The sequence below is a fragment of the Gopherus evgoodei genome, chromosome 1 (genome assembly GCF_007399415.2).
Source record: "Gopherus evgoodei ecotype Sinaloan lineage chromosome 1, rGopEvg1_v1.p, whole genome shotgun sequence".
Classification (NCBI taxonomy): domain Eukaryota; kingdom Metazoa; phylum Chordata; order Testudines; family Testudinidae; genus Gopherus; species Gopherus evgoodei.
The window spans coordinates 263,242,116-263,266,238 of NC_044322.1; the positions used below are offsets into that span (position 1 = coordinate 263,242,116).

General features: G+C 44.9%; 1 protein-coding gene across 7 annotated transcripts in view; it reads left to right on the forward strand.

Annotated features, from left to right (window-relative positions):
• Positions 1-24,123, forward strand: part of STAB2 (stabilin 2) — a 151,604-nt gene that overhangs the window by 100,869 nt on the left and 26,612 nt on the right. For all 7 annotated transcript variants that reach the window (XM_030544457.1, XM_030544476.1, XM_030544486.1 and 4 more), the window contains 14 exons: positions 3,706-3,782; positions 5,851-5,976; positions 9,425-9,498; positions 12,435-12,506; positions 15,281-15,400; positions 17,096-17,143; positions 18,382-18,465; positions 18,570-18,716; positions 19,125-19,265; positions 19,630-19,689; positions 20,276-20,452; positions 20,548-20,640; positions 21,677-21,823; positions 23,140-23,196. In XM_030544457.1, the coding sequence (XP_030400317.1) occupies positions 3,706-3,782; positions 5,851-5,976; positions 9,425-9,498; positions 12,435-12,506; positions 15,281-15,400; positions 17,096-17,143; positions 18,382-18,465; positions 18,570-18,716; positions 19,125-19,265; positions 19,630-19,689; positions 20,276-20,452; positions 20,548-20,640; positions 21,677-21,823; positions 23,140-23,196 (1,423 nt within the window). The remainder of the gene's footprint in view (positions 1-3,705; positions 3,783-5,850; positions 5,977-9,424; positions 9,499-12,434; positions 12,507-15,280; positions 15,401-17,095; positions 17,144-18,381; positions 18,466-18,569; positions 18,717-19,124; positions 19,266-19,629; positions 19,690-20,275; positions 20,453-20,547; positions 20,641-21,676; positions 21,824-23,139; positions 23,197-24,123) is intronic.

The window sequence follows — 24,123 nt, forward strand, 5'->3', positions numbered from 1 at the left end:
TCTGCAGTTCTTACCAGCTCTACCTACCCCTCTTCCCCTTTCCACCTTGATCTCTTTCCTCTTCAGATCCAGATCCCACATCCAGACCCTCCTCGGTCTCCTCCTCCTCCTGCTGCTCCTCATTTCTGGTGACATTTGCTCCAGCCCTGGTGCTTCCTCTATCTCCACCCTCTCCATTCCCATACCAATCTTTGCCACCACCTCCGTCCATCGGTAGTCATCATTCCTAACCTCTCATCCATGCCCCTTCCTCCTCTTCTCTTGCTGTCTCTGGAATGCCTACTCCATCTCTCCAAAAAACTTCACAGCCAATCACAACTTCTGTATATCTCGCTCCCTGCAGTTCCTGGCTCTGGCAGATGAAGGGGTCCAGGGCTCTGACACTGCCTCTGCAGCTGCTTTCTTCTATGGAGACCTCCCCTTCACTCATACTTCCTGCCCTGGATCAGACAGTGGTGGGGGTGTTGGGCTTCCCCTCTCCCATTCTTGCCCCTACTAACCCCTTCTTCCTTCCCCTTCCCACTCTTTCTCCTCCTTTGAATAGCACCGCACCCAACTCTTCTCTCCTCTCTTCCTCCATGTTGCTGTCATCTACTGTCCACCCAACTCCTTCCTATGAGCCCCCCACCCCCATCCCTCAGCCATTCTATGACTTCCAGTCCATCAGGACTGATGATTTCTCATCTGTTATCAGCCATCTCCTCCCTGCCCTCTCTTTCCTTTCTGCCATTGACAGGGCTGTTGATTCTCTCCATTCCTCACCCTTGACTTCTTTGCCTCTCTCCCATTGCAAGGTCCACCCTGTCAGCCCCTAGTCCTGGATCATCCCCAACATCCACTTCCTCAGCTTCTGTTCTCATATTGCAGAGCACCTCTCCTGGAAATCCTGTGACGGAGCTGACTTCTTCCTCTACAAATTTATTCTCTCCTCCCTCAGTTCTGCCATCTTCCTTGATAAACAACTTTACTTTCCAGCTTAATTCAATACCATGCCCATAGCCCTCACGTGCCTCTCTATCTACTGCCTCATCACTCATCTCTCTGTCATCTCTAAGCTCATTGAACATGCTGTTTACAATTGCTGTCTGGCATTCCTGTCCTCCAATTCATCCTAGACCCTCTCCAATCCAGCTTCCACCCTTTGCATTCCACTGCAACCATTCTCACCAAAGTCTCTAATGACCATGTCTTAGCCAAAGCTCAAAACAAGTACTCCATCCTCATCCTCCTTGACTTCTCAGCTGCCTTTACCATGATTAACCATGCTCTTCTTCTTGAAAGCTTGTCCTCCATTGGTTTCCATGACTGTTCTCTCATAGTTCTCTTCCTACCTCTCTAATTGTTCCTTCAGAGGATCCTTCTCATTACCCCTCCAGCTTTCTGTGGTGGTTCCACAGGGCCATATCCTTGCTCCCCTTTTCTTCTCCTGCTACACTTATCTTTGGGTACTCTCATCCATATACCCAAATTCAACTACCATCTCTGTGCTGATGACTCACAGGTCTTTCTGTTTACTTCAGCTCTATCTCCTGTCCAAACTAAAATTTCAGCCTGTCTCTCTGCTATTTCCTCATAGCTGTCTAGCCATCAGCTCAAGTTAAACATGTTGCCTCACTCCATTTAGAATATTGCTGCAAAGATCATTTTGCTAGCCCGTCACTTTGACCATGTCACTCCACTTGTTGAATTCCTCCCCAGGCTTCCCCTTCTGTGTTGCATCGAACAATGTATTCACTATCAAGGCCCTTCATAGTCTATCCCTATTCTACCTATCTCTCATTTGCTTTCAAGACAGAATCGTAGAGTTTAAGGCTAGCAGAGACAACCAGATCATCCCCTCTGACTTCCTGTACCTCACAGGCCACCAACACCACCTAGACACTAAACCCAACAATTGAAATCAAACCGAAGAGAACAGCAGAGACCAAGGTGCACCAGTGCCTGAGCCCCCACAATGGCAGGAAAATGATTAAGTGAGATGTACCCAGATAATCCTGGCAAGTGACCAGCACCCACATGCTGCAGAGGAAGACAAAAGAAAACCCAAGGACACAATATCTGACCTGGGGGGAAAATTCCTTCCCGACTGCACATATGGTGATCAGTTAGACACTGAGCATGTCAGCAAGAACCAGCCAGCCAAGCACCTGAGAAACACAGTGCTCCATCCACCTCACAGAACTGGCCCCGCATAGGGTTGCCAACTTTCCAGTTTTTTTAAAACTGGACACTACAAGCCCCCACATCCATCGATCACTCCCCTCTCCCCTAGGACTCACCTGCCATCTGCAGAGACAGACTGGGATGAGCTGACGTGGGGCCTGCCTGCTTGCCCAATTGGGGCACAGCGAGGCAGAGGGAGGGTCAATCCCCAGAGCAAGGGGCCAGAGGCAACTGGGACATGGCAGGGCAGGGATCATCCCTGGAGCGAGGAGCCAGAGAGAGTTGGGGCCTGGGCCACCTGGCTGAAAAAGCAGTACCTATGTCCTCTCCACCAAAGTTGGGGACCAGTTCCTAAGCTTCTTTCCAGTCCATCCATTATCCTCCAGCAAAAGCTGCTCTTCCCACCCTTCTGGCAGTGGAGGCTGGTCACTGCGATAACTAGACTTTTGGTGTCCAGTCAGCAGTACTGACTGAACACTGCACAGATCCCCTTTTGACCAGACTTTCTGTTAAAAAACCTGATACCTGGCAACCCTAAGCCCTCCCTGCCCAAGGTCCCATCTCCAGCCATTGCCCGCTGATGCTTCAGAGGAAGGAGTCAAAAAACCCTCCCAGAATACACTGCAGGGGGGAATCCCCTTCTGACCCCCTGCAGGTGGCTATCTGAAACCCTGAAGCATGAGCTATAGGGTCTGTCTGCACTGCAATTAAACACTCACCGCTGGCCTGTGTCAGCTGACTTGGGGTCATGGGTCTTGGGCTGCAGGGCTGTAAAACTGTGGTGTAGACATTCAAGTGTAGACATTCCAAACTCTGGGCCACTCCCCAATCGTGGGGTCCCAGGGCTCATGCTCTAGCCTGAGCTGGAACATCTGTATCACAGTTTGACAGCCCCATAGCCCAAGTCTCACAAGCCCAAGTTAGCTGACATGGGCCATCTGCAGGTGTTTTACTGTAGTATAGACATACCCTTAGGAACATTAAAATATAAACCAGAAGTGAGCCCCAGAGCTGTTGAGCCCTCTTTCTACCATCGCAAGTAACCCTGTCATACAACTGCACTCAATTGCATTGTTGGCCAATTGTGCAAGCCTCCATCACTACCTGTGAACAACCTTTGTGCTTTCTTCCAGGCTGCCCCTCACACTCAGGAGACGCTCCCCATAAATATCTGAAAAATTCACTCTTTAGCTTCCTTCAAAACCCTCCTTAAATCTCTCCTTTTTTGTGCTGCCTACCAAAAACAATGGTTAGACCACTGGTGTGCTGAGACTACTGCCTATCATGCTGACCAGCATTGTCTCATTGTTTCTTTGTCCTCCCCTGTATCCATCTGTTGTGTCTTGTCTAATATTTAGATTGCAAGCTCCTTGGGGCAAAGCCCTTTTCTTGTTTGCATATGTACAACACCTAGCACAATGGGGTCCAAGGTGCCATGATATTACAAAAAATAATCATAATAAAGCTACAGTGGAGCAGCAATGATAATACAGAGCACCTGATGATTTCTAATATACCACCTTCCTCCTTTCTCCATTCTAGCTGCCTCCTCAGGCCTGGTGGCACTGCATATTGCAAGTGTGCAGCTGGCTTTACAGGGAACGGAACGCACTGTACAGGCAAGTGGGCTTTGTTTTCTACCTATTCAAAGAATGTGCTTGAAGTACTTGGTGTTCACTGTGAAAAAGAAGAGCTGTTGAGAGATGCACGTTTCCACACAGGAAGTGAAAAGAGGACTTGCTGCCAGTTTGTTCAAAATGAATGGACTGCAACAGGTGCAGATTCAGAAAAACAAAGGACTAGAAATCCTTTAGATACAGTATATTGTGTAAAGGGGAAAGAACGGGGAAGAGGGAACACACTGTGCACAACTGGAGCTGTGTTAGTTCTGGAGTAGTGAACCTGGATTATGTCTGTTCTTTTTTTTCTGACCCAGTTTAGTGAACATAGGCTGATTGGAGGTACAGTAGCACTTCTGGCTAGTCCTGTGGTTTTGTCCATTTTCTGAATTGATGTAAATTTGTGGCGATTAACTAAAACTGCTCTATGGATAGCCTAAGAAAGGGGCAATTGCAGTTAATCCCAGGTGTTCTTTGGAAAGTGTTGAAAATCCCAATTTATGAAACAGACTGTTTCCTTCTGCAGTGTGTGTAATTAAATCCCTAATCCTTATCTGATTAAAATAATGCCCTTTGGAACAATAGAGTATTTGTCTAACCACGCTGGATAGCACTGTCCTGACGCCAAATTCTAACCCCTGCTTTGCAACACCCTAGCAGCACAAATCAGCCAGAAAGCCAGTTTAATCTGTTACTGGGAAATTCCCCATATGTAGTGAGCATCTAAGGTGGCATAGAACCAGCCTAAGGCTCTATTCCACTTACTGTTGGCCCCCCGGTGTAAGGGCTTTCCTGAGAAAAAGGAGTTATGGGTCAACTTGCCAGTCCACTATGGTCTGGTTATTCTAGCTACTGGAACAGCTCATTGACGCCATGAGTAGCAGGGTGTAAATTTAAGCAGCTGTTACACTGCTCTAATTTGCACAGGTTCCCTACCCACCTTTGCACCACCCAGCACAGCTCAAAATCTGGGAGAACTGAGAAAATGGCAAGAATTTCTATCTGAATAGTCAAAGTTCTGCAGAACCTAGATGTATTGAGACCCTTATGTTTATGCTATCTTGGCCTTCATCTCTCTCCTGATGGGGACTTTCTGACACAGTCAGGCTGGGTGATCTGATAGGGTTGTCCATGTCGAAAACACTATATTCTGTTTCAGTGGTTGAAAACACTATATCTTACATTGGTGTGAGTACAGTGTTTTTGAACATTAATAGAAAACTGTGAAAGTGTTTTTAACAGAAAAGTCCATTGGCCAAGTAGAATGGGCTCATTTCTACCAAACAAGAGCTGGGGGTGGGGGGGCTGATTCCTATGCCCAGCCTCTGACTCAGTAGGCTGGTAATGACAAGGAAATCTATGCACTGTAGAAGCAACACACTCACCAATGGGTAATCCAAGGACTCTCTAGGATTGCCAAGATCACCCTGGCCTCCTTCAACAGAGAGATGTTTGATTCTAAATGGGGAGGTGTAGCAAAGTTGCCAGATGTGGGAGTCCAGCAGCTGTGCCTCAGTTTCCCTTTTGCATTCTTCAGCCTATTCTAGCCACAAGAATGTCCTCAAGATCCGGACAAGACACCTTTTAAGAGTCTAACAACTCTCAGGGTCAAAGTTCCTTTAACACATCCAAGTGATATGACTAGTACTCTCAGGATCACTTTCCTTTTCAGTGCCAGGGCAGGGTTTACATCCCATCACAGGAGGTGTAAACTTTTCCAAACTAAGGAAAAGTTGGAAGGATCCCTGTAATCCCATGAAACATGTGACAGGCCCTCTCTTTATTATTCGTAGTTAGACTAGGCAGCATTGGAGGATGGGAACTTCTGAAGAACTAGTCACAGCTGACTTATTATTTTTCCACATTAGAAATGCACTTTCCCCTTTTCCTATTGCAGTTTATAAGAAATATGTATAAGATTCTAATTACATTGGAGGACTCTTAAATCAGAGTTTGTCTAGCAAATATCACTACATTCCTTTACCTTTGAAGACATAACAGAGGTTAGTTAATCTGCCAATAAAAAAATTAAGCACATTGATTTTATTTTTTGTTTCCCATTATACAGCTATTGATGCATGTGAGACCAGCAATGGTGGCTGTTCTGTCAAAGCAGAGTGTAGAAAAACTACTCCAGGAAACAGAGTATGTGTTTGTACAGCTGGGTACACTGGAGATGGAATAGTCTGCCTTGGTGAGTGATCACTAGATCAGGGCACTTGTCATAAGACAGGGAATTGGTACAATGATGTCTCCACAATGTATGTACTGTGTATCTTAATGCTGTATGGTGTCCACTGTGCATGTGATGGCTCCCCAAAGATATATTTCTCTACACACACACACACACACACACACACACATATTCCCTTACCTTGGGGCAAACTATACGACACTTTAAAAGGAAATGCAAAATTCAAGTATCTCCAGAACAAAATGACTCCTCTGAAATCATAACAGTGAATTGCTCCTTAGACCTAACAGTCCTAACATTCAGGTCACTGCTTGAAAGGGCTGAGGCAAAGCTCACTGAAGTCAAAGACTCTCACCAATTTCAGTGGACACTTTGGATCAGGCCTTATGCCCTATATCCATCCAAGGAAAGGGAAAAAGACTTGGGCCTGGTCTACACTAGAAATTAGGTCACTATAACTACATTGCTCAGAGGTATGAAAAATCCACACTCTTGAGTGATGCAGTTTAACTGACCTAACATCTCCTGTAGACAGGGCTCTGTCAATGGGAGAATTCTCCTGTCAACATAGGCTTGGTCTACACTACGCGTTTAAACCGATTTTAGCAGCGTTAAACCGATTTAACGCTGTACCCGTCCACACTACGAGACCCTTTATACCGATATAAAGGGCTCTTTAAATCGGTTTCTGTACTCCTTCCTGACGAGAGGAGTAGCGCTAAAATCAGTATTACCATATCGGATTAGGGTTAGTGTGGCCGCAAATCAACGGTATTGGCCTCCGGGCAGTATCCCACAGTGCACCACTGTGACCGCTCTGGACAGCAATCTCAACTCAGATGCAGTGGCCAGGTAAACAGGAAAAGCCCCGCGAAATTTTGATTTTCATTTCCTGTTTGCCCAGCGTGGAGCTCTGATCAGCACGGGTGGCAATGCAATCCCAAATCCAAAAAGAGCTCCAGCATGGACCGTACGGGAGATACTGGATCTGATCGCTGTATAAGGAAACAAATCTGTTCTATCAAAGCTCCATGACAGAAGATGAAATGCCAGAGCGTTTGGGAAAAAAATCTACAGGCTACACAGTGCTGCGTGACAAGCATAACGGGAAGCCAGAGACTCAAATGGACGCTCATGGAGGGAGGGAGGGGGTACTGAGGACTCCAGCTATCCCACAGTTCACAGCAGTCTCTGAAAAGTATTTGCATTCTTGGCTGAGCTCCCAATGCCTGTACGTTCAAACACATTGTCCGGCATGGTTCAGGGAATAGCTTGTCAATTTACTCCCCCCCCCCCGTGAAAGAAAACGGAAAGAAATCATTTCTTGACTTCTTTCAATGTCACCCTATGTCTAATGAATGCTGCTGGTAGATGCGATGCTGCAGCAGTGAAGAGCAGTATCCACTCCTCTCCCCTGCCCGGTGGCAGACGGTGCAGTAGGACTGGTAATCGTCCTTATTATCAACCCGTGAGTGCTCCTGGCTGGCTTCAGGTGAGGCTAGCTGGGGGCACCTGGGTGAAAATAGGAATGATTCTCGGTCATTCCCAGTAGATGGTACAGAATGGCTGGTAACTATCCTCATCATAGCCACTGGGGGCTAAGCTCCATCAGCCCCCTCCCTTTCCTGTGTAAAGAAAAGATTCTGTCCTGCCTGGACTGTCATAGCAGCGGCATGCTGGGCTCCTCTCCCCCGCACCGCTTAATGTCTTGCCTGGACTGTCATAGCGGCGGGAGGCTGCCTCCCTCTCATTTTATCTCACTAACAAGTCACTGTTTCTTATTCCTACATTCTTTATAACTTCATTACACAAATGGGGAGGACACTGCCATGGTAGCCCAGGAAGGTTGGGAGAGGAGGGAAGCAACAGGTGGGGTTGTTGCAGGGGCACCCCCCGTGAATGGCATGCAGCTCATCCTTTCTGCGGGATCTGGCACGGCGCAGCTGTGCTCTCTGATACACTGGTTCTCTAGCACACTTGCCCCATATTCTAGGCAGGACTGGCTCTATTTTTAGAAACCATAAAGGAGGGATTGACTCGAGGAGTCTTTCCCAGTTTTGTCTTTGCACCCCCAGCCAACCTCAGCCAGGGGCACCCATGATAGCAGCAGACAGCATAGAAGGACAGATAACCGTCATCTCATTGCCAATTTACACTGGCAGCAGACAGTACAGAACAACTGGTAACCGTCTCTGCTATCATGCAAAAGCAAATGAATGCTGCTGTGTAGCGCTGGAGTATCGCCTCTGTCAGCGGCATCCAGTACACATACGGTGACTGTAAAAAAAAAACTGAATGGGCTCCATGGTTGCCGTGCTATGGCGTCTGCCAGGGCAATCCAGGGGAAAAGGGCACGAAATGATTGTCTGCCATTGCTTTCCTGGAGGAAGGAATGACTGATGACATTTACCCAGAACCACCCGTGACAATGATTTTCGCCCCATCAGCCACTGGGATCTCAACCCAGAATTCTAAGGGGCGGGGGAGACTGTGGGAACTATGGGATAGCTACGGAATAGCTACCCACAGTGCAACGCTCCGGAAATCGACACTAGCCTCGGACCATGGACGTACACCGCCGAATTAATGTGCTTAATGTGGTCGCGTGCACTCGACTTTATACAATCTGTTTTATAAAACCGGTTTATGTAAAATCAGAATAATCCCATAGTGTATGGTCCCCATAGCTACCATCTATCAGGGAGCTGGAGTCCTTCCTACTCTGATGGGAGAACCCTCCCATCGCCATAGGGAGTGTCTACACTGAAGCACTCCAGCTTTTTAAGTGTAGACATGTCTTTACTGTATTAAACTTCACTATGAACCATTCTGAAAGCAATATTGTCTGCATGTTTACAGATCTTGCTGAGAAAGATGAAAGACACTTACAAGGAGGGCATTAGGTAGCAATAAAAATCAGTCTAAATGAATCACATTTGTCCATAAGTGCTGAGTTTCTAATCTGTGAGGGGGTGCTCCCCCCAGCTCCCACTCCCACTTCACCCCTTCCTCCAATGACCCACCCCTCCCTGCTTCTTCCCACCCCCACCCCACCTCTTCCTGCCCCGCCTATACCACACCCAGTTCCACCCCCTCTCTCCAAGCTCACTGCGCCCTCGCTCCTCCCCCCATTCTCCCCAGTGCCGTGAAATAGCTGATCACGGCAGGTAATAGGTGCTAGGAGGGAGCAGGAGGCACTGATCAGCGGGGCTCGCCAGCAGGCAGGAAGCACTGGTGGGAAGGAGAGGGGTTGATAGGGAGCCTGCCGGTGGGTGCTAAGCACCCACCATTTTTTTCCTGTGGGTGCTCCAGCCCTGGAGCCCCCACGGAGTTGGCACCTCTGCATTTGTCACAAGCCTGCATTCCTAGTACATGTTACTTTAGCTAATCAATGAAGTGAGAATCTGTAAATCACTGAGTTTTCTCCAATTGTTTTTGTCTTATAAAGAAATCAACCCTTGCTTAGAGAACAATGGTGGATGTGATAGAAATGCGGAATGCACTCAGACTGGACCCAATCAGGTAAGTCATGTGTCATCACAGTTAAAAGGCCTAGTGTGGTCACTCCGAGCTAGGGCTGGCTGAAAAAATTCCAACTGGACTTTTTTTTTCTCAGTACTTTTCTTCTTTTTGGGCAGAAAATTTGGTTTTCAACTAAACCACATGTGTGGGAAGTGTTTGCTTTCCTCAATATTTTTCAATTTTCCTTAGAAATCAAAAACCTGAAAAATGTTGACCAAAACCCAAAAAATGTCGGCCAAAACCATTTTTTGTTTGTTTGGTTTTTGGCCCTATTTTTTTCATTTTTTCAGTTTTCAGCTGAAAACTTTTTTGGGGGGAGGGCAGGTTGAAAATGAAATTCTCTTTATTTCCGTCAACATTTTCTATAGAAAAATCTCCACTTTTCAACCAGCTCTGCTCCCAGTGTATAACAGATTTATGCATAAGCAGATACAACAAGGGATGTATTAACTCTGCAGTCAACGTGCAGTAAGTTTTACATGGGTAATTGCCACTGCTTTCACATGACTAGAAGATTAGCTCTGACTGAAGTACTTATTACTACTCTTCTACTTGCATACTTTACTGAAATCTCTGTGGGCTGGACCGTAGTTCTACAATCCAGCCTGCATAGCTGTGCTTCCCCAGGAGCAGGGCAAGAAAAAGATAGTGACTGGGAATAACAATCTGGTTCCTGCTCTCCATTAACTCCCCTCTTCGAGCAATCTGCATCAGCCCTTTTGCTGGCACAGATTACTTCCCCCCTCTGCAAGTGGTGCAACCAGAATTTCCCTAAGGAGGGAACCCAGAGCTCTCCCTCCCCTGCCCCTGCACATAGATCCATGCTCTCCCCACTGCACCCAGCTCTACACACACTGTCCTCCTGCCACCACTCCCAGCCCTGCGCTTTCCCCTCACATTGCCCCTACCCCAGCTCTGAGCTCTCCCCACTGCACCCAGCTCAACACACAGACCTCACCTGCTGCCCTACACTCAGACCCACCCTCTTCCCCCCCACCCCACACACATTGCCCTGCCCCCCGACTCCAAGCTCTCCCCCTGCACCTAGCCCTGTGGTGTCCCCACTCTGTGCCTAACCCCAAGCTCTTCCCCAGAGAGCCAGCCAGGCTGGAGAGCACCATCGCCACCAGGTGCCAGACAGTTCTGGGAGCTCCAGACCAGACCCCCACCCCCTTGTGCATCTCCACTTCCTCAGGAAGCACCAAAAGCCTGGATCCAACCCTCCTACCCTCCTGGGAGTTCGCGGTGGCCCCTGCTCCTCTTCTCCTCGGGGAATGAGGGTGCCCAGTGCCCAGCAGCAGCAGGACGACTGAAAAGGTGGGGGGGGCACCAAGTAGGCACACGGGGCTGCAGCACCACTCAGATCTGGCCTGGCCATCCCTCCACCAGGACAGAGGGGTAGCGGGGCCAAATATCCAGCTCTGGTCAGGAGCCACGTGGACAGGCCCAGCCTCAGCTCTCATGTATGGGATGGCACATTGGGTGAGGGGAGTATGGTGCCAAAGCTCTGCCTAGCTTACAGGAGGGGGTGTAACAGCCCAGCAGTGGCTGCCCTCTCCCCTGAAATCACTGGCAAGGCAGGTAGCTTCCCCGAAGGGGCTTCTTACACTGCCTTTCTCCCCTGTACAGCTGTGCAGGAAGGCTCACAACTGCCCCTTACGAAGTACTATTTTTGATTCATATAATTTCTACAAACTCCTATAACCATAGGGCTAACTATATGCCTGAGTTGCTTGTCCTTCCCCCAGTGTGTTTTAGAATGCAGGTACACTGAATATCCTGTTATTACACTGTGATTGCTGGGTAGTTTTGCTTTCTGACGCACCAGCTACCTCTGAAAGAATAACTGCAGAGTAATGACAGCATCAGTATAGTGTAGTTAAATGCCCTAGATTCTAAAATGACATGCATAAAGTGTGCAGTGTAGTTGTAGCCATGTCGGTCCCAGGATATTAGAGAGACAAGGTGGGGGAGGTAATATCTTTTCTTCGACCAGCTTCTGTTGGTGAAAGAGACAAGCTTTTGAGCTACCCAGAGCTCTTCCTCGGGTCTGGAAGAAGACTTGAAGCAGAGGTCTGTGTAGATCAAAAGCTTGTCTCTTTCACCTAGGATGACCAGACAGCAAGTGTGAAAAATCAGGACAGGGGTTGGGGGGTAATAGAAGCCTATATAAGAAAAAGACCCCAAAATCGGGACTGTCCCTATAAAATTGGGACATCTGGTCAACCTACTTTCACCAACAATCCCTGGTCCAAAAAAAGATATTACCTCCCTCACCTTGTCATGCGTGAAGTCTGACCTTTAAAGAGAGAATAAGTAATTTCCTTTAGCCATGGTAACCTTCCAGCTGTATGATAATCGCGGGTATCAAAAAGCATAACCCCGGTGTAATTACACTGAAACATGCACGGGACACTGCTGAGTAAGACACAGGCAGTAGTGACACAAGGACACATTTGTTAAAGTGCTCTTGTGGGAGTATTTCACCACCCCAAAAATGTCCCCACAAAAGTGTCCTCGTTCTTTATTCTGAAACCATAATCATCTTCTTTAATTATTTAAATAATACAGCTAAAAGGAGGGAGACATGAGTTGTGTTTTCAGCTGATATCTTAAATGGGCTACACTGTCAGGAATGAGATAAAGAGAGGCCATTTCTGATGCCCTCAGTTGCAGAGGAGAAGGGAGAAAGGATAATGGAGCTATGACACCTTGCATCAGCTGAGGATCTGCCCTAAAGAGATGATATGCTTGTCGTGTGAGAAATGGAAACCTACAAAATGGATATTAAGATAAAATGGGATTTTGAGTTCTGTTCTCTCCTCATTTTACCATGCAGATCAGTATAGTCAATAAAAAGTAAATAAAATCAGAAGGTACTACAACCAAATTCCATATGTTTCTGTGTTAAAATGGATCCTTTCTTCTCCTGGTAGGCCGTGTGTAATTGTTTGAAAGGATATTCAGGAGATGGTAAAACATGCACATACATCAATCTGTGTTTATCGGTGAGTATCATTTTACAGGAAAGTATATTCTCATCATTACATGTTTTTTATATAACACCAATATGCTTTTAGTTTTGTATGCATGAAAGACTAGCTTAGAAATGTGTAGAGTAGCCCATCTGGACCTGATTCAGGAATCATGTAAGCATATGCTTAAAGTATAGTTGACAGCACTTGAGCATATGCTAAACTTTAAGCATAGGCTTAGATGTTTTGCTGAATTGGGGCCCAAATATGGAACAGTCTAGTTTTTAGGCTGAGCACAAGATTTTAAAAAAAATAACCTTAAATCAAATCCTGAGGGAGATACTGTATTTTTTTGTGGTTAAATGCAAGGAGTAATTTTCATTATTTCTGTACAGATTTTTCAGTGTTGCTGGAATTAGTTAAAATTTACAAATACATTCTATAAATTACTCATCATTTCTGTAGTACCTAAAAACTTCTAAGGTTTTAGAATAAATGAATGCAGTTTCTAAGAAAGACCAGATAAAATAACCAGGTTCCAATGATAACATGCGAAAATTCTTCTCTGATGCCTGCCTCACTAATCATTCCAAGATGACAAATCAAATCTCACAACTCCATTCCTGACAGCTCATCTGCTGCCAGGATAATGTACTATAGGCCAGATTCTCCAGTCTGCTAAGTGGCCTGAAAATGGCACAATGTGGCCTTTAAGTAGCGAGATGGCAGGTGAAGAATTCCCCCTATGCAGTGGCAGGGTCGGAATCCAGGGGTTTTGCTGCCCCAAGCAGCCAAAAAAAAAAAAAAAAAAGCCATGATCGCGATCTGCAGCAATTCAGCGGGAGGTCCTTTGCTCCGAGCAGGAGTGAGGGACCCTCCGCCGAATTGCTGCCGAATACCTGAACGTGCCGCCCTGCTCCAGAGTGGCCGCCCCAAGCACCTGCTTGCTAAGCTGGTGCCTGGACCCGGCCCTGTGCAGTGGAACTCTTCACTGGTGTTATCTCTGGTACATCCCTTGGTGTAAGAGGGAGAAGAGGGCACGTTAAGAGTGTTCTGGGAGCAGGGTGGAAGGGCAGGGAGATGAGGAGGGTGTGGTAGAGCAGAGCTCTGCTATGCTTGATCCTCCACTGGTGTAAGTTTCCTCAGGTAATTTAGGGCTCTCCCTGTGCATGTGTAATCAGGGAACTGCACCCTGTGCTCAGATGGATTGGAGAACCAAACCCTCTGTCTTTGGAACTACTCATTATGTGCAGAGAGTTGGCATACACTCTGGGCACCAGTTGGCTCCCATATGACTCCTAGCCTTGGTGCTGGCCCTCTGCACAAGGTTGAATTTTACTCAACGGGCCCACTCCCATTCTTCTGACACAGGCAAAACTCCCATTCAATTTGAGCCCAAATATGGAGTGTAGGATTGAGCCCTTTGATGTGTACAAGCACTTGCTCATTGGTCTCAGATGAAAAGTCCTCAACGTTCAAAAGCTGCCTCCCTGTGATCCCAGGCTAAGGATGGCTGATGCATTTCACTGACCTGTACACATTGATCTTTTGTCTCCAGAGAATGGTGACAAATAGTCATCATCCCTTGACCTGGCAACAGTCTGTCACTGGATTCTTTTTCAAAGGTTGCCCAGATGGAATAGTTAAGAAATGTAAATTAAAAGTCAGGGGGAGGGGATGTTGTTCAGATTTATGAGCGGCTGCGTATGTTTTTGTGTGAGCTTCGTTCTGACAGCTTCTCTTCCACTTCACTGGCTACAATGCTATTAAAAGAATGTTTTTATGGAAGTTTGGCTTTTGTCAATGTTGTGTACATGCTAATCTGACTGTAATATAGCTAAGTGCTCCATGGCAAAGCTACACAGAGAGCTCTGAATAAACTCAATTCCCTGTCCAACAGTCCAGCTAGATCTACCCAAATAAACAGCACACAAATCCAAACCTCACTGCACAGGGTGAGAACTATACTAGAGCCCATCCCAACCAGACCCCTGGTGGTAGTTCAAGAAGGACCCCCCCAATACCACTCAAAATGGGAGGTCAAATGAAGTGGAAGTGTGGTCCCATGTGACTGGCTTCTGAGTTTTAGAAATGAGCGTGTGAAACAAAAATGAGCTACATTTCTCATTTGGCAGCATTCCCTGGTTTGTCATGAAGAGACATTTCCCCTTGTCCACAAGTAAACCAGTTTGAAGTCTGATTATCACATTGGCACCAGTTCTGGGCTGGCTCAGTGGGTGTAACAGGGCACCTCTGGGGAATTCTCCTAACAAAGGGAGCTCCCAGGACATGGAAAGCCAAATTAAGAGACCTATGCCTCTTCTCTCCCAGATGGAGTGGGGAAGATGGGAGACAAGAATGAGTTGGGGGAAGGACAAGTGTGGCAGTTCTGTGCTCCAGCTATTCTGGGCTACCAGACACATAAGAAGTAAACTAGAGCAGCCTCTGCAACCCAGAATCCCAAAGCCACTTTTTGCTCCTTCCCCTCCTCCTAAGAAGTGCAGCTCAGAATCATAGCCCAGGAGTCCATGATGATTCCTGTATGGAAATCTTTTGGGTAGCAGTATACAATAGCCAGTTACATCACACTGAACTGAGGAGCTAGTGAGTGGGTGTTAAAGAAACTGGCAATGTGCTTTGCTTTAAGTGTTAATAACTATCTTTACATTAATCTTGAATGCTTCTTTACTATTCATAAGAAAGAATATTTCCCTCTGTTGGAGGTTTGAGCAAATGAACTGAAAATATTTTGTAAACACAAATACACCAACTAATTTGATTTTGTTTGATGTTGCTAATCTTACAAGAATAACGGTGGCTGCAGTGAATCTGCAATCTGTAATGACACCGAGCTGACAGAGAGGACCTGCACCTGCAAACCTGATTACGTTGGGGATGGATTTAAATGCCGAGGCAACATCTACCAGGTAAAACATTTGTGTGTGTTCACTGTATTGAATATTATTCAGAGTTCTGTAAAACAGTGGCCACTCTTAAAACCATGCCAGTTTTGCATAGATAAATAGGTACAGCTACCCAACTGTTTCCTAGGTATGTCCTGCAGTAGTTATAGAGAATACTGCAAATGCTGAAGTAAATTTATCTATTTATCTAAGGGAGACATGGCACCTTTTACAGAGCAATAGCTGCTGCACATCAGGTGGCTTGTTAAGAAACAGTGGCATAGGCATGGGACTAGGGCTGAAGAACTTATGAGTTCTATCCTCTCTTTTGCCAATGAATTTCAGTATAAATCATATAGGACTAAATTTTCCAAAGTGCCCACTAATTTTGGATACTCAGGCTTTGGGTGTCCAATCTGAGATACATAGGATGGCTTCGTTTTCAGAGGTGCTGAGCACCCACTTCTCCAACTGAAGTGACCAGGAGCTTCAGGTGCTTGGTGATTCTGAAAGGGCCAGATTCTGCTTGGTCCTTCATGGATGAACAGTGGAAGGGCAAAGAGGTGCAAGGAGCCATCTGCTCCTTCATACAGTTCATGTGAAGGCCAGGCAGAATGGCAGAACCTGCACCCTGGAGAGTGCACAGCTAGCTCCTTCCCTTCTTGCACGGACAATAGAAGGGCCAGAAATGAAAGGGAGGAAAAGGTTTCCTCTGATAGCCAGAAAGACCTCAGAGTTTATAGCCTATTTACTCTTCAGCCCTAGCCCAGGACCTGATTATTACCCTTTAAATGAGGATTGTCTTGAAGATGTCATCTGAATAATTCCCTCCCTTACTTTTTATTTCTTCTCCAAAGATATGGAGGAATGGTTATGCCTCCTCTTAGTTATCAGTTCTCTAGGCTGTATATGTTCATTTCTCTTAACCTCTCCTCCATATGTCATACTTCCTAAACCTTTTTGCAGTTTTGCTTGCCTTTTGGGTTTTCCCCAGTTTAACAAAGTTCTGTTGCATAAAGCCCAGAACCACATGCAGAATTCTTCATGTGGTTGCTCCAATGCCATATAGAAATTTATCCCCCTAGTCCCATAAGTGTTACCTCGGGACAAGATTTTCAAAAAAGACTAGTGCGTTTGAGGGCCCAATCTGAGACCCTTAAAGGGATTGGTTTTTCAGAAAGTGTTCTGACCTGCCTTCTGAAAATCAGGACCCTCTGAAGTGTCTCCAGTGAGGTCCTCAGAATCACTAGTCACTTTTGTAAAGTTTGGTTCTTGTATATAACTTTCAATATAGCATGTACTTTGTGCAGCAGCAGCAAAATGCCTGCTCTGTGACAAGCTGGAATCTTCAATATTGACAGCTGAAGCCTGGTTTTGTCTCTCCGGGTCTCTATAATAAGACTAGAACTATAATATGAGGAAACGGAGTGACTTGACATCTACCTGGCACTGCAAGGAACATGAATGCTGCTATTCTTCGATTCTCACAACTGCTTTCTGATAGACTGGCAAGATAACACATACAAGCCAGACAAGAGCTACAGTGAGAGGTCAGCTGACAAGCTGTACCAATGCAGGCGATTACTGTATTATCTAGACCAAAAAGTTCCCTAACGCCAGGCATGTTCCTTCCCTGAGGGCCACACTCATTAATATTCTTCAGACACAATTCTACATTTACATAATTCAGTCTAAAAGTGGTGTTATTCTTGGTTGCAGGAGCTTCTTAAGGATTCTAATACTACTGATTTTTATTTCCATCTCAAGGTAAGAAAATTCTTGAATGTTTTTTGTGCCACAGCATCTCTGGCCCTGATCTCACAAAGTAATCCGGACTGGAGTTGGTCAATTATTACTTATATTGGAGACCTTCACAGAAAACCTAGAGTGTCTCATGTAGTGGTGCTAGTTATTCAGTAAGTGGCATTTTTCCCTCTGAGTCTGTACTGCTCCAACTCCCCAGTATGGCTTTGAGACTAGAGGGACTCTGCACTGGTGTCCTTCAGATCAGACCCAAAACTGAAGCCCTTCCCATCCATAGACAGAGATCCCATGGCATTTTTTTCCAAATTCTGATGTGGGCAATTACATTCTTTTGATCTAGTTCTCATTGCATTTTCCATGATATTTTTCACTGCCTCTCTAAAATGTTGCAGGGTGCTTCTAAACAGCTGCTTTGTGCCTCCTGCAGTTCTGACTACATTTCAGAGGACGGTGATTCCTTTGTGTAGACATGTGTAGAGAGGCAGTGTGGAACAATGGACTGGACACTAGACCAGAAGACCTGAGTTCTAATCCCAGCTCTGTTCTGTGTCTTTGTTTCCCCTCCATCCTTTAGATTGTAAGTGTTTCTGTACTGGGATTCTCTCTTGCTATATGTTTGTGCAACATCTACAGAAATGGGCCGTAGGTTTCTAACCATAAGATTATACATAAGCATGTGTGTGTGTGTGAGAGAGAGAGAGAGAGAGAAAATATGGAAACACTTTGCGTTCCATCAAGATGAAAGGATTTAACCACTCTCCCTGCAAAGTTTGTAACCTTTTTTGCTTCCATATTAATCGCTGCTGAGCACAGCTTTCTCTTACTTTCAAGCGCTACTTGTCCATTGTTATAAAGGAAGGCAGCACATGAGAGAGAGAAGGAATGCTCTGTCCCCTTAATAGCAGCAGAGGAAGCTGGGGGAGAGTATGGTGAGGCAAATCTTGCAGAGAGAACTCTTTAAATCCTGTAAGACTGAAGGAGTTGGGAAGGGATCTTCCCCATGGCAACAGAGTGTTTCCCTCAGTCTTACATTACTTATGGTGGCATGGGAGAAGGGAATTCAATGTGAGGCAGATGGCAGCAAGGAACAGGGCTGTGGGCAGCCACAAAGGTCAATCTAGAGGCCCTGCCTACGGTATGGGGCCTGGTTCCCTGCATGGGATCCAGTCTAATTCTGCTCACTGTATGAAACTATGTGCATTAATTAATGATTTTTACTTTGTTCTTTTTAAACTTTCCAGGCCCTTGCTCTCAAAGATATTGCAGGTTCTGGTCCTTTCACGGTGTTTGCACCCAATAAAGAAGCATTTAACAGTGAACCAAAAGTAAGTAAGAAAAAGGCAATGGACTTTGGGTGAGTCAGCTGAGAGCTTTTAGATTTGTATGTTCTTCTGTCTTTGCCTTTGAATTCCTCCAATTCCTGCCCTAGATTAAAGACTGGATTGTCAATGGAGTGATGCCCCAGATCCTTAGGTACCATATGGTGGGCTGTGCTGGACTTCTCTATAATGACCTGACAACAATTACAAATGTCACCTCACTCCAGGGGGAGCCCATCCAGGTCACTTTCTCACAGGTAACAAGATAGTCAAGGTAAAATTGTTAGAATAATAAACTGACCATTTTCATTTGTTGTTTTTAAAATTAGAATGTTCCTTTTCCTCCTAAAAATAATAAATAGTATTTAAAATAAAAATTGTTTATTGCTCATTGTTTTCACAAATGCCACCCTCTCCATTTGCCCCGCTAAGGGCACAGTCTTGAAGTCCTTGCTCATGTGAGTAATCTTTACTCACAGGGGTCGCACCATTGATTTTCGTAGGACTACTTGTGTGGTTGAGGGTTGCAGGATCAAGCCCTAAATTACTTAAACTGGTGCCCTATTTGTTGCAAGTGTATTGGACTCTCACAGTAAAGAGTTTTCATTTCAACTTTTCCCTGCTGCACGTTTCCATAGAAAACACTTTTTTGTTTACCTTTTCAGAATTCAGTGTATCTGAATACCAAGGCTAAGATTATATTCAGTGATACTGTCAGCACAAATGGTGTGATACACATCATAGATAAAATCCTACTTCCACAACACATGCAGAATTTCCGTAAGAAGGAATCGGGCATTGAGTGGGTACGTAACTCATTCCTGTAGCATTCTGCCAGTCTAATCTGGAATGTTTCTTGCCAATTACCATTTGTCACAGTAGTTACAACAAAAGTATTGGCATTATAAAGCCCCTACACTGAATCATTAGCATAGTTTTACATTGTTGTATATTTAAAATTCATTAGGATCATTCATACATTAAATGTATATTTAAAATGTTCTGCTTTGTAAAGGGAGCATCTAAAAGAAGACCTTTAAGGTGGCTTTGATTTCACTGTGAGAAGTGAACTACAAGATCAAACAAGCCAAATACCTTATTACTAAATCTCTATCCAATTTATTTCCCAGATAAGACAAGTAAGCCCATTTCATCCTCGTATCTTTCTAGGAAAGCCTTAAAATGGTTGCAGCCAAACAAGGATACATCATGTTCAGCAACTTGCTAGAGGTAAGAGAATCCAGGAGGCAATGACCATTTGGCACAGGTTTGTGAAATTGGCACACAGCCTGAGTGATGGGGCTGTGTACAGTATGGAATGGGGCACAGGCTCTCTCCCCACAAGCTATGGAGGAGCCCCTGCAATCAGTTCTCTGACCGTCCACACGGCAGAATGGCAGGCAGGTCTGAGTACTCATGGGTCCATAAGATCCATCCCCTCCCTGCTCTTTAATCCACCTGGTGTGCTAAAACTTTTTGGCCCAGATTTGTAAAAATGGCTCCTAAGCTCGGAGATAGGCATCTAAATAAGTGGCCTGTTCCTCAATAAGAGTTGCTGGGTGCTCAGAACTTTTGAAAATCAGCTTCAGAATAGACTTCAAAACCTAAATTTAAACACCTGGTTTTTTAAATCTTGGCTATGTGCCCAGGAAGGCAAAAATAAAGGCCATTTACTAGGAAGGCTATGATGCATTCAGCATCCCTGTTGCTGGGCCAATTCACTCCTACCTACAGTACATGGTTTCTCACAGTTTATCCTTTACAGTGTAATTTTACAGGAAGAACAAAAAAATCACTCATTTTTTCTATGTTGCAGAATGCCGGTTTGATGAGTGTAATCAATGATCCTCTTCATAAGCCAGTCACCTTGTTCTGGCCAACTGATGAAGCTCTCAGAGCTCTGCCTAAGGAACAGCAGGATTTCCTGTTTAAAAAGTCTAACAAGGACAAACTGGTGCAATATCTGAGATTCCATGTCATCAGAGATGCTAAGGTGCTTTCAAACATTTCCTGATTTGTTAGAAGAGGCATTGCTAAAACTTGGTTCTTCAACACCAAATCTTCCCTCTCTGTGTATTTCTTTCACAGATTTTAGCCTGTGAGCTCCCCAGCTCCAATTCTCTGAAGACCCTTCAAGGTTCTGATCTCAGTGTAAAATGTGGGGATAACAACAACTCTATTGTAAGTGTTTAACATACCAGCACATTGGAAATCCTAATGGAATGTACTATTTAATAACTTAGGCCTTGATACTACATTGGGAACCACTAGTGCAAACCCCTCCATGCCTATGCAGAGCCCCCTTAAGGAATTAGTGACACTGGAATTAATGGTGCTTCACATATGCACAGTGGTCTCCATTAGCATTTCCCAGTGTAGGAGCAGTGGCTTAGGAAACAGATCCACAGGTTTGTGATTTTGCCTTACAGGTAAGGTGGCTTACTGAAGAATAATTTTCTTTATCATAAGGCAATAGTCTCTCTAAATAACTGGCTGGCACATACCTCAAAAGAGAAATACCACCATGCCTCAGGCCCAGATCCTCAAATGTAGCTGAGTTCAATGGGAGTTAGGTCCCTAAATACCCTTGAGGATGTGGGCCTTAGCATGTAACACATCAAAATATAAAATGAGCTCCCACAAAGTGAGGTTGACTCTGGGAGAAGAGCCGTAAGTGTACGATGTGCAGTATGGGCTACATTTTAGAACTAAGGACCTGCAAGTTGTTATTGCCTAGATACAAACCTGCACAAAATCTGTTGTGCAAACTGCATGGTTTGTGTGTGTGATCACCTGTTTGTTCTCAGGTGCACTGACTTTGCAGGTAGCTGTTTCTGAACATTTGGCCTTATATGTATATACACTGAATAAGAGACTATGACTGTTATGAGGGAGTACTCTGCATACTCGTGGAGGGGAGGGGATTCATGGGTGATGGCATCTGCCCGCCATTCCCTCTGGTGCCTAACTAGGGGGTATTGCAAACTGGGACCCCACCCTTAGAGACAGGGGTTTGCATTCATAAGCCCAGTGGGAAATGCTGTTATCCTATCTAGAAATTATAACCAATTTTCACTTTATAAGAGAGAAAACTGACTTCAAAGGAAGAGTTATATTCTTACTAATTCCTGAACAGGAACTTCACATAGACTGAACCAAGCATCCAGTGAAGCAGGCTCCTTATTTTATGCAATTAATCTTCTTTCCTCTCTCTCAGGGTGACCTCTTTCTGAATGACAGGAGGTGTAGGATAGTGCAGCGGCACCTGGAGTTTGATGGTGGCATCGCTTACGGGATTGACTGCATGTTAATGGACCCCACCCTTGGCGGGCGATGTGACAATTTTATCACTGCAGATTTCACGGTCAGTCAGTCCTTCAGTTCAGTTTTGTGACCCTTGGGGAGATGTGAACTGTAGGCCAAACCCTGGCCCCACTGAAGTCAATGGCTAACCTTCCACTGATTCCAATGCAGTCAGGATTTGGCTCCAGGGCTGAAACTCTGTTTAAAGTGCTACTTTGGGTTTGTCTCGTGGGAAACCTCGGGTGGACCTTGACTAACTAAAATAAAGTAAAAGGTGAAGTATGGTGCTTAATAGATACACTAAGTTCCACCTGCAACTACAATAAGGAAAAGGGAAAAGTTAGATTGGAATTAGCTGAAACATATTAGCTAACCCTGACCTAATTTCAGCCACTTTTCCTAGTCTAGACAAACCCTTTATGGACAAATGTGACTATGAACAAAGTGCAGAAATTAATTCTCTTTGGACCCTTTTGAATAATGCATGTTGAGAGGGTCAAATAAAGTTACCACCTATAAGAGGATGATGTTATTACTTTCTGAATTACATGTAGGGTTAAAGCAATCATCCATCTAATCTTACACTGGCTAATGCTGTTTGCCTTCACAGGAACATGTAAAAGCCTATTATAATACATCTACATGTGTATTATCATAACACAGGGGATTTTTTTCCTGACCCTAGATGGTGAGCCCTATAAGCAGGAGGATTGTTAGTGCTTATTTTTATCCTAACTGGTATGTCTGTGAATGCTTGTGCTCTTTGTATAAATATCTATATCTAGATACTCTCATACGCACAAGGTGCTCATTTACTATGTTGATGAGGGCCATACCAGTTTCTAAAGAGAAAGAGAAATACAATATGGCCAAAAAGCCACTAATGGTTTTGAGTCCTCAACTTGAGTCACCTTAAAGGGGATTACGTAGAGTGGGTCCCCAGCACTTTCTGAAATCAGGTCTCCTAAAGCATCTCAGTTTGGACATCCATATCGGAGACACCCCAAATCCATTGTCACTTTTGCCAGTGTAGGCCTATGTACAAATAGATAAACACGTCTCCCTCTCTTACCTATTTAGCTTAATAGCAAATTTGCACTTCCAGAACTATTCTACTGTGAAATTTCATCTCTCTTTCATTTCATTAAATTAATGTACCTATTTTGTTGTCGTCTTCCTTTACTGTTTCCCCTCTGTTATCTCTTTTGGAAAGCTCCTGTAATCTATAATAGGAGTAATGAAATTGGATATTTTTAAAGGTATTTTTCTCTGGTCATTAATTTTAACTGCCTATATAAAAGTAGACACTTTTCTAGCACTTTCAAACAGCTTTTTGTTGTTCTTATTTTTAAATATGTTTTTCCCTTTCTACAACAGGGGGATTGTGTTGGCTGTTACAGTAATCCTAAATGCCCTACAGTGACTAAACCGAAGGTAATAGTATCTTTTTAAGGCGGTCTAATTGTCAGACTTCTGTGCACTGCACAATAATAAACTAAAAATAACACACACTTTCAAAGAACAGTAGAGCTGTGAACAATGAAATCACTTGTTTAAATGGACCAATAAAATCCCAATCCTACTGAAGTCGGTAGTGGGTTATAGATCGGATGCAAAACTACTGAAGGCAAAGTGAGTGCTTCCATTGGCTTCAGTGGGTTCTGAATTAGGTGCTGTCATATCAGCCTTTCCCCATTAAGAATTATAATCAAATCCTACTAGGTCAGAAGTGCCAGAGTTTGGTGGTCTCATCCTAGCACATACTGCACACCAAAAAACCACTTCACGCTTCTATACATGTGGCAGGTTGTGTTATAGTGAGCAGAGTGGACCTACGAGCTAGAGGAGAGTGGCAGGGTCAAAGTGCATTGTCAGCATTCTGTCTGGCATCTGCTACTGTAGGAACCCTAAACATTTACCAGCACTAAATTCATCTCCAGACATTTTAGTTTAGTGTTTGTGTAAATTGCCCTAAGGCAGCTGGTTTCATTGGAGCTGGGCCAGTGTACATCAGCTGAGGTTCTGGCTGATAGGACCCTTCTCTTCTAGGTGACTGGTTCAAATCCAGTCTAAACCAGTAATGACCAAAAGTTACCACCATCTGATGGCTCATGTGAAATGAATGAGGTGGTGCCAGCTCTCTTCTGATGTGTCCTCTCCCTTTATTGTTACCTGTTGGCTGTCTCAGAAGACAGGCCATAGATTAAATGGGTGGGAAGACTGAACTAACCTCTTTTCTTAGAGTTAGCCTCATCACATCAGGGTTGAAGCACACTGGGGGAAGCTTGCCCCACTACTGCCCATGCTTTACTTTTTCTGTAGGTAGATCACTTCAATCTCCAGGGCTGTCAATTTGATCAG